We start from the raw sequence: 14,747 nt of genomic DNA, 5'->3' as shown, positions 1-14,747 counted from the left end.
GTTTGTTGTAGACGACCTCGCAAGTCATACAGAGTACGACGGCTGCATCCCATTGCTCTTGCGACGTCAATAACTGATCTTCCAGCTTGCAGCATGCCAACGGCACGTTCACGTTGCACATTTGACAATCGTGGCATTTCAAGTACCGTTAGAACTGTGGTTTAAAAGTGTTTTTTCAATTCTTGAGGCCAATGCAAACACGTGCATATGAAGAAAAATTCGATGCGAAGATCACGTGATCGACTGCACGTGCAAAACCTGATTTGGCACTAACGTCATTTGCACGACGAATGGATGGGTTTGAGTGGGTTTTGTTAACGTTTTTCTCGAGTCGAAAGATAGGGATCCCATTTCGGATACATAGATGTATCATCAGAGAAAAATTATTCATTATTTTTCAAATTACATTTTGTGAAGTTTCTTTTTATATTCTCATGCCAATAATGGTTGTCACCCCTGCCCACCCCAATCCCCACACACCTCACCCTTCACCCCACACCCCCTCTCCTATCAAAAATTGAAGGGGGTGACAACCATTATTGGCATGAGTATATATATGTATTAGGTATCTGCCGAAACAACTTTCTCAATAATTTCTGGGAATACTGTGGGGAGGGGAAGCTGACCGACACGCACTTTATAACTGTTAAACTGTGATAATTACAGAAACGGGACATTTTAAAAGTTACATCCAGCCATAAGGCGTATGAGACACATAAGAAAATCATTTATACATACATAACACAAAACTCTGTGAAGATCCGGGTTAGAATTGATCTTCAGTAACCCATGCTTGTCATAAGTGGCTGCTCAGGTTCGCTGACCTGGTTGACACATGTCACCGTATCCCAATTGCGTAGATCGATGCTCATGCTGTTGTCTGGTTCAGACTCGATGATTTACAGACCGCCGCCATATAGCTTGAATATTGTTGAGTGCGGCGTAAAACTAAACTGACTCACTCACTCATAACACAAAACAATACATGATCATGCGCTGATATAATGTTAATGAATTAAACGACTTATATTCTCAACTCCCGAGGCAGTATACAACCAAAGCTCCCGTCAGGTAGTAGTTACAGCAATACTTGGCAAACGTTTCCCAGTTCGTTTCAAACCTATTTGTGCAAAGCTGGTTAAATTATATATTCAAACTGGTTAAATATATGTCATTGTTAATTCAAGATTTGAAGGACTGGCATTTAACACTCAGATCTACAGGTAGAACCTTTCCAAGTCCGGCTGGAGATAAGGTGAACAGGTTAATGCATTTATAGCTGTCTCACCTAAAGTCAACTCCACGTCCGGGATGAAACAGATTATTATTATCTTATCTCTTGAAAGTGGGATACTCCTGTCACACGATTTCCTACAAACTTTGATGGGTAGTGTACCTAGGCGCATTCAGTCGTGTTGCAGGCAACTTTCTCAATAATTTCTGGGAATACTCGTGGGGAAGGAAGCCATACCGACACTCACTTTATAACTGTAACACTGTGATAATTACAGAAACGGTACTTTAAAAGTTACATCCAGCCATAAAGCGTATGAGACACATAAGAAAATCTTCTATACATAACACCAAACTCCGTGAAGATCTGGGTTAGAATTGATCTTCAGTAACCCATGCTTGTCGTAAGTGGCTGCTCAGGTTCGTTGACGTGGTTGACACATGTCACCGTATCCCAATTGCGTAGATCGATGCTCATGCTGTTGTCTGGTTCAGACTCGATGATTTACAGACCGCCGCCATATAGCTGGAATATTGTTGAGTGCGGCGTAAAACTAAACTCACTCAATCACTCATTACACAAAACAATACATGATCATGCGCTGATATAAAATGTTAATTAATTAAACGACTAATATTCTCAACTCCCGAGGCAGTATACAACCAAAGCTCCCGTCAGGTAGTAGTTACAGCAATACTTGGCAAACGTTTCCCAGTTCATTCCAAACCTATTTGTGCAAAGCTGGTTAAATTATATATTCAAAGCTGGTTAAATATATGTCATTGTTAATTCAAGATTTGAAGGATTGGCATTTAACACTCAGATCTACAGGTAGAACTTTTCCAAGTCCGGCTGGAGATAAGGTGAACAGGTTAGTGCATTTATAGCTGTCTCACCTAAAGTCAACTCCACGTCCGGGATGAAACAGATTATTATTATCTTATCTCTTGAAAAGTAGAACGCAAATACATAACACTCATACATTTCTCATTCCTCAGATTTTAAGGGAGAAACGGATATGAATAACTGGTTCATTTGGTATACATATGTCAACAATTTCGATTCGTTAATAAGAACTTTGAATAGGAGCGACAAAACCCTTTCCGTAGTCACAAGAAAGCTCTCTTAAACATTAGACTGAACGAATCCGACTATATTACGATTCTGTATCACCATCAAATAGACACGACACCGGGTGTTCGCACACATGTGAGCGTATCCTGCCACCTCGGTGACATCCATCCAGTCAAGTCAATTATGTGTCTGACAAATGGGTAATCAGTACAATGGAAACTAAGGACTTGCATCAGACATCATTTCTGGCAATGGTGCGTTCGGAAATACCTGTGTTCAGTTGCACCAGAGACCATATAATAAATTTATTAGTCTCCGGTTGCACCAAAGGCAATCCCAAACCCAGATCTAAAGTTTAATATCTAAGCTTTCAAAGTGTATGAATATATGCATAGAATACTCTAACAAACATTTCTGTAACCGGGTGTCAATGTCACGAAATACCGTTGTCATCAGAACAAAGTTTGGCCGGTAGAAGGAGAATCTGGTTTAAGTACACAGAAGGTCTGCTATGCTAGTACTCTCTCTTTTATGACGACAGATAGACGTGGCTAGGTAGCTATAGGCGTTATCTTTCGCCAACAGCAGGAATATCACTACATTGTAGAAGAGAACTGAAATACCATGGGTCCGATATGCGCAATCCTGGGCTTTATTGCCGTTTTCGGTGAGTCTTACTTCATATTTTGCATGGTAATGTATCATCTGTATGTAATATCACAGCTGCAGCTGTATAAACTGATGGCAATGCTCCTTGCAAGGCATGGGTCCAGCCAATCGACACAGGTTTGCGTGTAGTTCTTGAAAGGCATTTAGAACTTGGACGAACATGAATGCATGACACGTTTTATGGAAAACAACTCTTTTATTCTTTATCGCGACTTTTCAGAGCTTAATAGAAAAAAGGATTTTTTATGCATAAACGCGTCCTGTATTCAATATGCACGTGAGAATTATTCCTTGTGATAAGTACAGCAGGTTATCAGATTTTACTCAGCCTAAAACACTGGAAACGTAACCAAAAACACACCGATGATACCAGTTTCAAATATAGTGTCATCATCTTCGTATGAGTGAGTGTGAGTGAGTTTAGTTTTTATGCCGCTGTTAGCAATATTGCAGCAATATCACGGCGTGAGACACGAGAAATGGGCTTCACACATTGTGCCCATGTGGGGAATCGAACCCGGGCCTTCGGCCTGACGAGCGAACGCCTTAACCACTAGGCTACCCTACCGCCCTCTTCGTATGATAATTTCTTTGTTGTTTATATTCAGCTACCATCATACATGAGTGTATAGGGGCGGTGGGGTAGCCTTGTGCTTAAAGCGATCGCTCGTCACGATTGCCCGCATGGGTACAATGTGTAAAGCCCATTTCTTGTGTCCCCCGCCGTGATATTGCTGGAATATTGCTAAAAGCGGCGTAAAACCATACTCATTCCCTCACTCACGAGTGTATACATTCTTTTCCCGGTAGTGTTTTTAAGCTGTCATTGCTAATGGTTGTTTTTTCAAACGGTTCCTGACACCTTTGTTTCAGGATCCCCGATCTGGGCAGCACCAACTCCTCATGGTATGTAGAACATGTATACTGCATGCTCTTGCTTAAGAACACTTGTACCATGCTTTGCATATAGTAGATAACGGACTCTATCTCTGCTGGAGATTTGTAATGTTAATGGAATTGGTTTGTTGCTATGGCAACCTTTATAGTTTATCTCTATAGCAATACTCATCTTTTGCCTTTGAATAACAACATCTATGTATTTATAAATACGAAAACCATATACATTTTCTCAAGGATAAAAGCTTTTTTTCAGCTCATCAGTGGCTGAACATCTCAGAGATGATCTGCAAGAATGATGTTGCGGCATTAAACAATAGTCCTTAAACAACATTAATCCTTTGACACAAACCCGTGAAGATCCGGGCTAGAAATGGTCTTCAGTAACCCATGCTTGTCGTCAGAGGCGACTAACGGGATCGTGTGACCAGTTGACTTGGTTGACATCGTATCCCAAGTACTTTCATCGATGCTCATGATGTCAATCACTGGATTGTCTGGTCCAGACATTATTTACAGACCTCCGCCATATAGCTGGGATATTGTTGAGTGCGGCGTTAAACAAAATTAATAAAACAAGAAACCTTTGACAAAACTGGAAGTTTGGTGTTGACAACATAACAAACAGAGATGCATTGTCCTTTCCAGATGATCAGTGTTTTGACCGGAGGGACTGTTCAGGCTACGACATCAAGACATCTTGTTGTGGCTCCTATGAGGCATTTTCCAAATACAACTGTGCCAGACACTGCCGATTCTGTGGTAATGTAATCATGTGCATCTCGATTTGTGAAGCTAGTGTCATACATATTAATCACAATCCTAGGATTCAACAACCAGTGCACCATACAACTGTACCAGACACTGCCGATTCTGTGGTAATGTAATCATGTGCATCTCGATTTGTGAAACTAGTGTCATACATATTAATCACAATCCTAGGATTCAACAACCAGTGCACCATACAACTGTGCCAGACACTGCCGATTCTGTGGTAATGTAATCATGTGCATCTCGATTTGTGAAAGTAGTGTCATACATATTAATCACAATCCTAGGATTCAACAACCAGTGCACCATACAACTGTGCCAGACACTGCCGATTCTGTGGTAATGTAATCATGTGCATCTCGATTTGTGAAAGTAGTGTCATACATATTAATCACAATCCTAGGATTCAACAACCAGTGCACCATGCAACTGTGCCAAACAATGGGAGATTTATAGTTATACGTCCCTGTACGTCTAGATCTTTGATGACAGTGTCATATGTCATCAGCTCAATCTTAGGACCCGTAAAGATTAGGGCCACGTTTCAAAATCCTATCATAGCGCTACGACTGCCTTGCCCCATATGCATCGGCAGCCGTAGCTCTACGATAGCTTTGTGAAACGCGTCCGGGGTTAGAATTGACATTCAGCAACTCATGCTTGTTGTGGCCTTGTGGCACAAAAAAACACTCATCCATTGGTAGTGACCAGATGGTGGACACACGAACACGTGCAGACACCTAGTTGCGGGTATAGTAACGTGCAGTATCACTGGACAAAATACTGTGACTATATGTCCGTGTTCACACAGCTGCAAATGGGTACCTGAGTTGAACACTCCCCACGGAGTTGAGATGGTTAAAACAGTGCCAGAAAATAGACATCCGTTGATCAAGGGAACACTCCAGCACTTGCGTGGATATGTGTAATAATAGTAATAGTCCGCTTATATGGCGCTCATATCCAGGTACATTGCCTGCTCACGGCGCTACGTACATTACTATCCCCGGTCATAGGACACTATCGTACTTTCCGATACTTTTTCAACTCCCTGGGGAGCATACAGCCATGCTGCCTGTTAGGTGCAATGAACTTAACACTTATGTGAGCTATATAAATTTCCTATAATATATAAATATCCTATAATTGTAAGAGGCAACTAACGGGATCGGGTGGTAAGGTTCGCTGACTTAGTTGACACATGTCGCGGCCCAAAGTGATCTTAGCGCGGTGACTTTAGTAGTTACATATCACAGTATGCGAGTAACGCTAAGATGAAGTAGGCCCTGATCATTTGTATTTTGGTGAGTGAGGGAGGGAATGAGTATGGTTTTACGCCGCGTTTACCAGCAATATCACGGCAGGGGACACCAGAATTTTGAACCACACAATGTACCAATGTACAATCGAACCCGGTTCTTCGAGGTGACGAGCGAACGCTTTAACCACTAGGCTACCCCACCGCCCCTTGTATATTGGTGTGCGCCTCCTGTTGAAGTGAAGATGGACTAGCTTGTGTTTTCAGATCCGAAGGTGACAGCAGCACCGCTATGCACCGACACCATTGACAACTGCAAACAATATAACGCCGACCTTTGCACAAACCCAACGTATGACGGCTTTGTGAAGAGCAAATGTGCGGGCTTCTGCAAATTATGCGACAGTAAGTGCTATGTATAGATAGGTATTGTATCAGCTACAGTTGCAAAACCTGATTACTACGAGTCCAATTGCATATTTTTCATAGCTCAGTGGCAATTACCTATGCTGAGTTAACTACAGGAAAAATGTTGGAGCTGAAAAGTATTTTCTGTAATCATTGTATGTTCTTGGCCATCACTCACTTACTTGTCTGACTACCAGTGAAGATCCGGGTTGGAACTGATCTTCAGTAACCCATGCTTGTCGTAAGAGGCGACTAACGGGATCGGTTGGTCAGGCTCGCTGACGTGGTTGACACATGTCATCGTATCCCAATTGCGTAAATTGATCTTGCTGAGGATCACCGGATTGTCTAGTCCAGACTGGAATATTTATACAGACAACCGCCATATAGCTGGAATATTTCTGGGTGTGGCGTTAAACAGCAAACAAACAAACAAACGTTTCTGACTTGTTTACAACCTCCGCCGCATTGCATGAAGAAATGAATAGTTACCTGCTTTTCATGCAAATAATATGGTGGCGAGTGTTAACGGTACGCATGCCATGCTAACCTTTTTCGCGAACAACGGGTGTCATCATTGATTTCGGTTGTCCATTCATATACTATCCCAAAAAAGAAACGCATAGGCGTTTTGTGTTTTAAAAATCTATTAATTACCTATTGTGCTCAAACAATCGTCAAAATATGCAACAAAAGTGTTGATAACATGATTTTACACAATTGCACAAGTGAAAAATCGACTTTATCTGAAAATGTTGATTTTGATGAGATTTGTTACAAGAATTAAAAAGGCATCACCACAACGCAACAGAAATCACCTTCAAGTTGAAATTGTACAGCAAAGAGCATGCACTGTCTGGCTATTAAAATCCAGATTACTTTCGGAAATCGGCATTCGTTTTGAAGGAGTTTCAAGGTCAAATCACTACGCCAAATCTTGACGCTGCGACACAGAACACCGCCATTTAAAGAATGCACGCTGGAGATTACCGATCTTCTGTTGCCAGGCGTCTGAATGTAATCTGAGCACGATATCACGGCTTGGAGCTTGTTACAACCAAACAAGTATAACAAATGACCGTCCCCGTACAGTCAGACCTCGAGTCACCACTGCAGCCCAAGATCGGTACATCCGGGTACTACATTTGCGTGATCGTACTGCCATGTGTGAGAGCACAGGCAGTCAGGGTGCCTGGACTTGGGAGGATATCTTGTCAAACTGTACGGAACAGGTTGAGAGAGATTGGACTGAGATCCAGCAGACCCGACGTCGGGACCATACTACGCGGTCACCATCGCGCTCGTCTCCGTTATCTAAAATTATCCACTTGCTTGTATAAACATTAACTTCTTCTAAATTGATGTAAAAATTCATTTCTTAAAGTCTATTTGTGGACGAGTTATACATGTTTGAAAATACAACATTTTTGCAAGAGATTTCTGGGTTATGCGTTTCTTTTTTTGGAATAGTATATAATATCACAACTATTTATCTATGCCGTCTACGCAAAATGGAATAAGTCTGAAGACTGTCAGAGAATGTATTTATTCTCAAGAATGGCAGCGACAACGTATTTTATGAATGAATAAGTCCCACAAGTTGTTCGATCATGCGTGAGCGGGTCAGTCCAGACCGATTCTATTGTTTTGTGGTTTCACGGGGACCTGTGCACATCACACAGGTCACAAATCAGGTCAAAGTTGGTGACGGAAAGTAGGTAGATGGGTAATCCTAATCGGTTGCTAGACTAAAAGAAGTAAAAAGTTCAGCTAGCAGTTAACGGGTATCCGGTAGAATGAGGTGATAACATTCTAGCGCCTCAATAAAAATAGAATGCTGTTATATTTATTGCAGCCATAACGTCATCAGTTCAGTTTGTATATTCCCTTCCTACCATGAACGTAACTGCATTGTCTAATGCTGGTATCTTCATCTACAGGACCCGTCTACTACCCTGACTGCACTCGTGGGTCTTCAAACGGGTCTTCCACAGCCCATCCCGGTAAGTCCAATAATTAGTAAGTGAATGAGTTTGGTTTTACGCCGGATTGAACAGTATTTCACTTATATCACGAGGTGTCAGTTGAATGTATCAGGAAAAAACAAGGTGAAGTGTAATGCAGGATGACAACCTGCGATAAGGTGGTCCGTAATTTTCTGTGTTACCCTTCACCTGACTTTATTTTCAATACGACGTGAAATGATAAAAGATTTGCTTGTCTCAATATTCCTCACTGTTGAAAACACTTATGCCCTGATTTGGTTAAAAATACTCTTTAGGAGAGTTTCAGTGGTCATTAAATACATTTTGTTAAATGCCTTGCCTGTTTTGTAAATTAAAAGGTATCTTCGTTGTTGAAGATGAATGGCATGTGTTTGATATCTGTGATGCATATTCTCATAATACATCATAAATAAGTACATATCAAAATATTTTAGTAAATGTCCATTAATTATTAATTTTATATCTATATTACAGAGTAAAAATGTTAATATCATCAAGGATGGATGTCTATTCTTATACTTTGTTGACAAGAAACACAAATATAAATGAAATACATATGTGCTCTAATTATCCATCAATTTATGTATATATAAAAATACTAGCCACATAAAGAAACTGTGCATTGTCAAAATATTATCCCAGTTGATAAGTACGATAACAATGTCAAAGGTACATATAAACTTGAATGGAGGGATCATGAGACCATAACAAGTCGGGAGAATTTCAATTGAAAAGTCAATCACAATGACGTCACGAGTCCACAAGCGGGACAGGGGTCAAACGACCATGTCACAAGTTCAATAACGGGTATGTCCACCATCGGCATTGAGAACAGCAGTGCATCGACGACGCATTGAGCCTATCAAACGTGCAAGGAAGGCTTGTGGGATGTCACGCCAGATTCTCTCAAGTTCTGTTGCAAGGTCAAGGGCGTTATCTGGCGGATGAGGAAGACGGCGTACACGTCGATCACGTATCCCAATTGCGTAGATCGATGCTCATGCTGTTAATCACTGGGTGTCTGGTGAAGACTCGGCTATTTACAGACCACCGCCATATAGCTGGAATTTTGCTGAGTGCGGCGTAAAGCTAAACTCACTCACTCACTCTTGGTACAAGCATCGTTCTGATGCTGGGACTCAGAACGAAGAAATCTGGACGGACGTGAGACTGGAGAAGGTATGACATATATGGTGGAATTTATAAACAAAGAAGAGGAGTTTAACACAGATTCGTTGCTGTACAGGAAGCCAGTGGTGTTCATTCGGAATGGGAGTGATGTGGTCGTATTTAGGGATTAGAGACACTAGACGGGCTGCTGTGTTCTGGATGGCTTGCAGTGTGTTGAAGAGTGTTTGGGGAGAACCATCAAGCAGGCTGTTACAGTAATCAGCATAAATAATGCACCCTGAAATCAGTGTCGATACTGAAGTATGTTGTTTAATCTTGCAGGTCAAACGACACCTCGGATGACACCACAATCTACACCGTCTACAACACCGACTCCCACAACTCCGCCTCAAGACAGTACGTAAAACCTGCGTTATGTATTAACAGTGTATGAAATAAGGCCCGTCCAAACGCTCGAGACGGGATAGATTTCTGGCGGATGGTCTAAATTTACAGCTAGCCAGCCCGATGGTCTGGTAGAAACTTAGGGTTCTGAGTAAATGTACCACATCTTAAAATCTATTTTTCAAGTTGAGCGTTACATTTAGACTTGACAATTACCTTTCGAACATTTAACTATCGTATCGCAAGCTCAACGCACTGCGTTGACATATATTTTTCACTAAAACAGCGACACCTATCGGTGCGCGGAGTTCTGCAAGTTTGTTATAAATACATGTCTCAGTTCATTAAATTATTCATTGTAACTAAATATTGAGTTATTTTCTTTGGATTGTCTGGTCTGGTTAAATCCGTGTTGGGCTGGTAACATTTTGAAGTTACCAGCCCTGATGCCTGGCTGGGTTTCCAGCTTAATTCACACACTGGTATTAAATGTAAACCACTTGTATGTTTACAAAAGGTGTACATGTTGGTCGGTTCCACCTTGTCCTCTCTGTTTACAGAATGCATGTTTGAAAACAAGTGTTTTGAAAATGCATGTTTGAGTACTACTCTGAAGGGTTCCACCTTGTCCCTTGTTTACTGCATGTTTGTTCTGAAGGGTTCACCTTGACATGCATGTTTGAAAACCAGTACTTCTGTTTACAGAATGCATGTTTGAAAACAAGACTATGCCATGTTTGAAAATGCATGTTTGAAAACAAGTACTACTCTGAAGGGTTCCACCTTGTCCTCTCTGTTTACAGAATGCATGTTTGAAAACAAGTACTACTCTGAAGGGTTCCACCTTGTCCTCTCTGTTTACAGAATGCATGTTTGAAAACAAGTACTACTCTGAAGGGTTCCACCTTGTCCTCTCTGTTTACAGAATGCATGTTTGAAAACAAGTACTACTCTGAAGGGTTCCACCTTGTCCTCTCTGTTTACAGAATGCATGTTTGAAAACAAGTACTACTCTGAAGGCGAGACCTGGTTCAGCAAGGACTGCAGACAAAAGTGCACGTGCAAGGATGCTGTGAATGACGTCCATGACTGCGGCCCCCCGAAGTCAGTATGCTATTTAGATCCTTTTATTGTTTTAGTTGTGTACGTGAAGAAGCAAAACAAGGGCTAAGACTAAGTGAGTTTAGTTTTACGCCGCTTGTAGCATTATTCCAGCGATGTCACGGCGAGGGACACTAGAAATGAGCTTCACACATAGTACCTATCTAGAGAATCGAAGACAACTCTTCAGGGTGACGAGAAGATGCTTTAACTTTAACTATTCCACCTCCAATTGCTAAGATATGTAATAATAGCAACTTGTTTAAGATCCATTTGCAGGTATCGTATTGATATGTAGAATTGATGTCAAGATATAGCGGTATATTTTACTCTGAGAATGAACGAGTGAAAGTTCAGTCAACTTGCCATTTTCGAAACTTTGCTCCACCAGCTTAACTGATCATTACCAAGTAGGGGTTCGTTTAACGAAAGGATGTATATCCTAACTCTTCAGGAATTATGTATTGTATCCCACATTGATCCTACGATAACCTCTGCCTCCAGTTGCCCCAAGTGGATCCACAACTGCGACCTGATCCTACCGGAAGGAGCATGTTGTCCTATCCTCAAGTGCAACTACTTCCAGACTATACACGGCCCCGGGTCTCTCCTCGGCGGGAAATAGTTGACTCACCTGGTTCTGAATAAACAGTTCTCATGAAAGCCGTTGCCTTTATATCCTGCCTTGTACTTGGTCTGAGGTTTGGATGAGAGAGAGACAGAGAGAGAGAGCGAGAAGCAAGAGAGAGACAGACAGAGAAGCAAGAGACAGACAGATAGAGAAGCAAGAGACAGACAGACAGAGAAGCTAGAGACAGACAGACAGAGAAGCAAGAGATAGAGACAGACAGAGAAGCAAGAGAAAGGCAGACAGAGATGCAAGAGACAGACAGATAGAGAAGCAAGAGACAGACAGACAGAGAAGCTAGAGACAGACAGACAGAGAAGCAAGAGACAGAGACAGACAGAGAAGCTAGAGACAGACAGACAGAGAAGCAAGAGACAGACAGACAGACAGAGAAGCAAGAGACAGAGACAGACAGACAGAGAAGCAAGAGACAAACAGACAGACAGAGAAGCAAGAGACAGACAGACAGAGAAGCAAGAGACAGAGACAGACAGAGAAGCAAGAGACAGACAGACAGAGAAGCAAGAGACAGACAGACAGAGAAGCAAGAGACTGAGACAGACAGACAGAGAAGCAAGAGACAGACAGACAGACAGAGAAGCAAGAGACAGACAGACAGAGAAGCAAGAGACAGACAGACAGACAGAGAAGCTAGAGACAGACAGACAGAGAAGCAAGAGACAGACAGACAGACAGAGAAGCAAGAGACAGACAGACAGACAGAGAAGCAAGAGACAGACAGACAGAGAAGCTAGAGACAGACAGACAGAAAGCAAGAGACAGACAGACAGACAGAGAAGCAAGAGACAGACAGACAGACAGAGAAGCAAGAGACAGAGACAGACAGACAGACAGAGAAGAGACAGACAGACAGAGAAGAGAAGAGACAGACAGACAGACAGAGAAGACAGAGAGACAGAGACAGACAGAGAAGCAAGAGACAGACAGACAGAGAAGCAAGAGACAGACAGACAGAGAAGCAAGAGACAGACAGACAGAGAAGCAAGAGAGACAGACAGACAGACAGAGAAGCAAGAGACAGAGACAGACAGACAGAGAAAGAGAGAGACAGACAGACAGAGAAGCAGAGACAGAGACAGACAGAGAAGCAAGAGACAGACAGACAGAGAAGCAGAGACAGAGACAGACAGACAAACAAGCAAGAGACAGACAGAGAAGAGAAGAGAGAGACAGACAGACAGAGAAGCAAGAGACAGACAGACAGAGAAGCAAGAGACAGACAGACAGACAGAGAAGCAAGAGACAGACAGACAGACAGAGAAGCAAGAGAGACAGACAGAAGCTAGAGACAGACAGACAGACAGAGAAGAGAGAGAGACAGACAGACAGAGAAGCAAGAGACAGACAGACAGACAGAGAAGCTAGAGACAGACAGACAGACAGAGAAGAGAAGAGAGAGAGAGACAGACAGACAGAGAAGCAAGAGAGAGAGACAGACAGAGAAGCAAGAGACAGACAGACAGAGAAGCTAGAGACAGAGACAGACAGAAAGCAAGAGACAGACAGAGAAGCAAGAGACAGAGAGACAGACAGAGAAGCAAGAGACAGACAGACAGAGAAGCAAGAGACAGACAGACAGACAGACAAGAGAGAGAGACAGACAGACAGACAGACAGAGAAGCAAGAGAGAGACAGACAGAGAAGCTAGAGACAGACAGAGAAGCAAGAGACAGACAGACAGAGAAGCAAGAGACAGACAGACAGAGAAGCAAGAGACAGACAGACAGAAGCAAGAGACAGACAGACAGAGAAGCAAGACAGACAGACAGAGAAGCAAGAGACAGACAGACAGAGAAGCAAGAGACAGACAGACAGACAGAGAAGAAGAGAGACAGACAGAGAAGCAAGAGACAGACAGACAGAGAAGCAAGAGACAGACAGACAGAGAAGCAAGAGACAGACAGACAGACAGAGAAGCAAGAGACAGAGACAGACAGACAGAAAAGAAAGAGACAGAGACAGACAGATGCAAGAGACAAACAGACAGACAGAGAAGCTAGAGACAGACACAGAAGCAAGAGGCAGAGACAGACAGAGAAACAAGAGGGAGACAGACAGAGAAGCTAGAGACAGAGACAGACAGAGAAGCAAGAGACAGACAGACACAGAAGCAAGAGACAGACAGACAGACAGAGAAGCTAGAGACAGACAGACAGACAGAGAAGCAAGAGGCAGAGACAGACAGACAGAAAAGAAAGAGAAAGAGACAGACAGACAGAGAAGCAAGAGACAGACAGACAGACAGAGAAGCTAGAGACAGACAGACAGACACAGAAGCAAGAGACAGAGACAGACAGAGAAGCAAGAGAGAGACAGACAGAGAAGCAAGAGGGAGACAGACAGAGAAGCTGTAGACAGAGACAGACAGAAAGTAAGAGACAGACAGAGAAGCAAGAGACAGACAGACAGACACAGAAGCAAGAGACAGACAGACAGACAGAGAAGCAAGAGACAGACAGACAGACAGAGAAGCAAGAGACAGACAGACAGACAGAGAAGCAAGAGACAGACAGAAGAGAGACAGGCAGACAGACAGAGAAGCAAGAGACAGACAGACAGACAGAGAAGCAAGAGACAGACAGACAGACAGAGAAGCAAGAGACAGACAGACAGAGAAGCAAGAGACAGACAGACAGAGAAGCAAGAGACAGACAGACAGAGAAGCAAGAGACAGACAGACAGAGAAGCAAGAGACAGACAGACAGAGAAGCAAGAGACAGACAGACAGAGAAACAAGAGACAGACAGACAGATAAGCAAGAGACAGACAGAGAAGCAAGAGATAGAGGATAGTGGATGGTGGGTGGGAGAGAGAGAGGTATGATCACTGATTCATTGTTTGATTCTGACGATATCAGATGCATTTATCTATGAATCACTCAACTGTTTTTCAACTTTTATTTCTTACTGTACTGTAATGTTGGCCATAGGCCCATAATTAAAACACTGGTTACAGGCCTTCCCTTGTTGAATGTATAACATATAATTACAGATGACATGTGCAATCAGGAGGGTACTGTACTGTAATGTTGGCCATAGGCCCATAATTAAAACACTGGTTACAGGCCTTCCCTTGTTGGATGTATAACATATAACTACAGATGACATGTGCAATCAGGAGGGTACTGTACTGTAATGTCTGCCATAGGCCCATAATTAAAACACT

General features: G+C 42.5%; 1 protein-coding gene across 11 annotated transcripts in view; it reads left to right on the top strand.

Moving 5' to 3' along the window:
- Window positions 1–11,596, top strand: part of LOC124275653 — a 28,144-nt gene extending 16,548 nt beyond the window's left edge. For all 11 annotated transcript variants that reach the window (XM_046711266.1, XM_046711267.1, XM_046711270.1 and 8 more), the window contains 5 exons: window positions 6,171–6,308; window positions 8,252–8,314; window positions 9,770–9,844; window positions 10,819–10,936; window positions 11,438–11,596. In XM_046711266.1, coding sequence (XP_046567222.1) covers window positions 6,171–6,308; window positions 8,252–8,314; window positions 9,770–9,844; window positions 10,819–10,936; window positions 11,438–11,558 — 515 coding nt within the window. In that variant the 3' untranslated portion in view covers window positions 11,559–11,596. The remainder of the gene's footprint in view (window positions 1–6,170; window positions 6,309–8,251; window positions 8,315–9,769; window positions 9,845–10,818; window positions 10,937–11,437) is intronic.
- The last annotated feature ends 3,151 nt before the right edge of the window (window positions 11,597–14,747 follow it).

Source organism: Haliotis rubra, unplaced genomic scaffold, assembly GCF_003918875.1.
Source record: "Haliotis rubra isolate DU_JTF1 unplaced genomic scaffold, ASM391887v1 Scf200, whole genome shotgun sequence".
Taxonomy (NCBI): domain Eukaryota; kingdom Metazoa; phylum Mollusca; class Gastropoda; order Lepetellida; family Haliotidae; genus Haliotis; species Haliotis rubra.
Note: the sequence above shows the minus strand (reverse complement) of the source record. Positions and strands in the feature narration are given on the sequence as shown.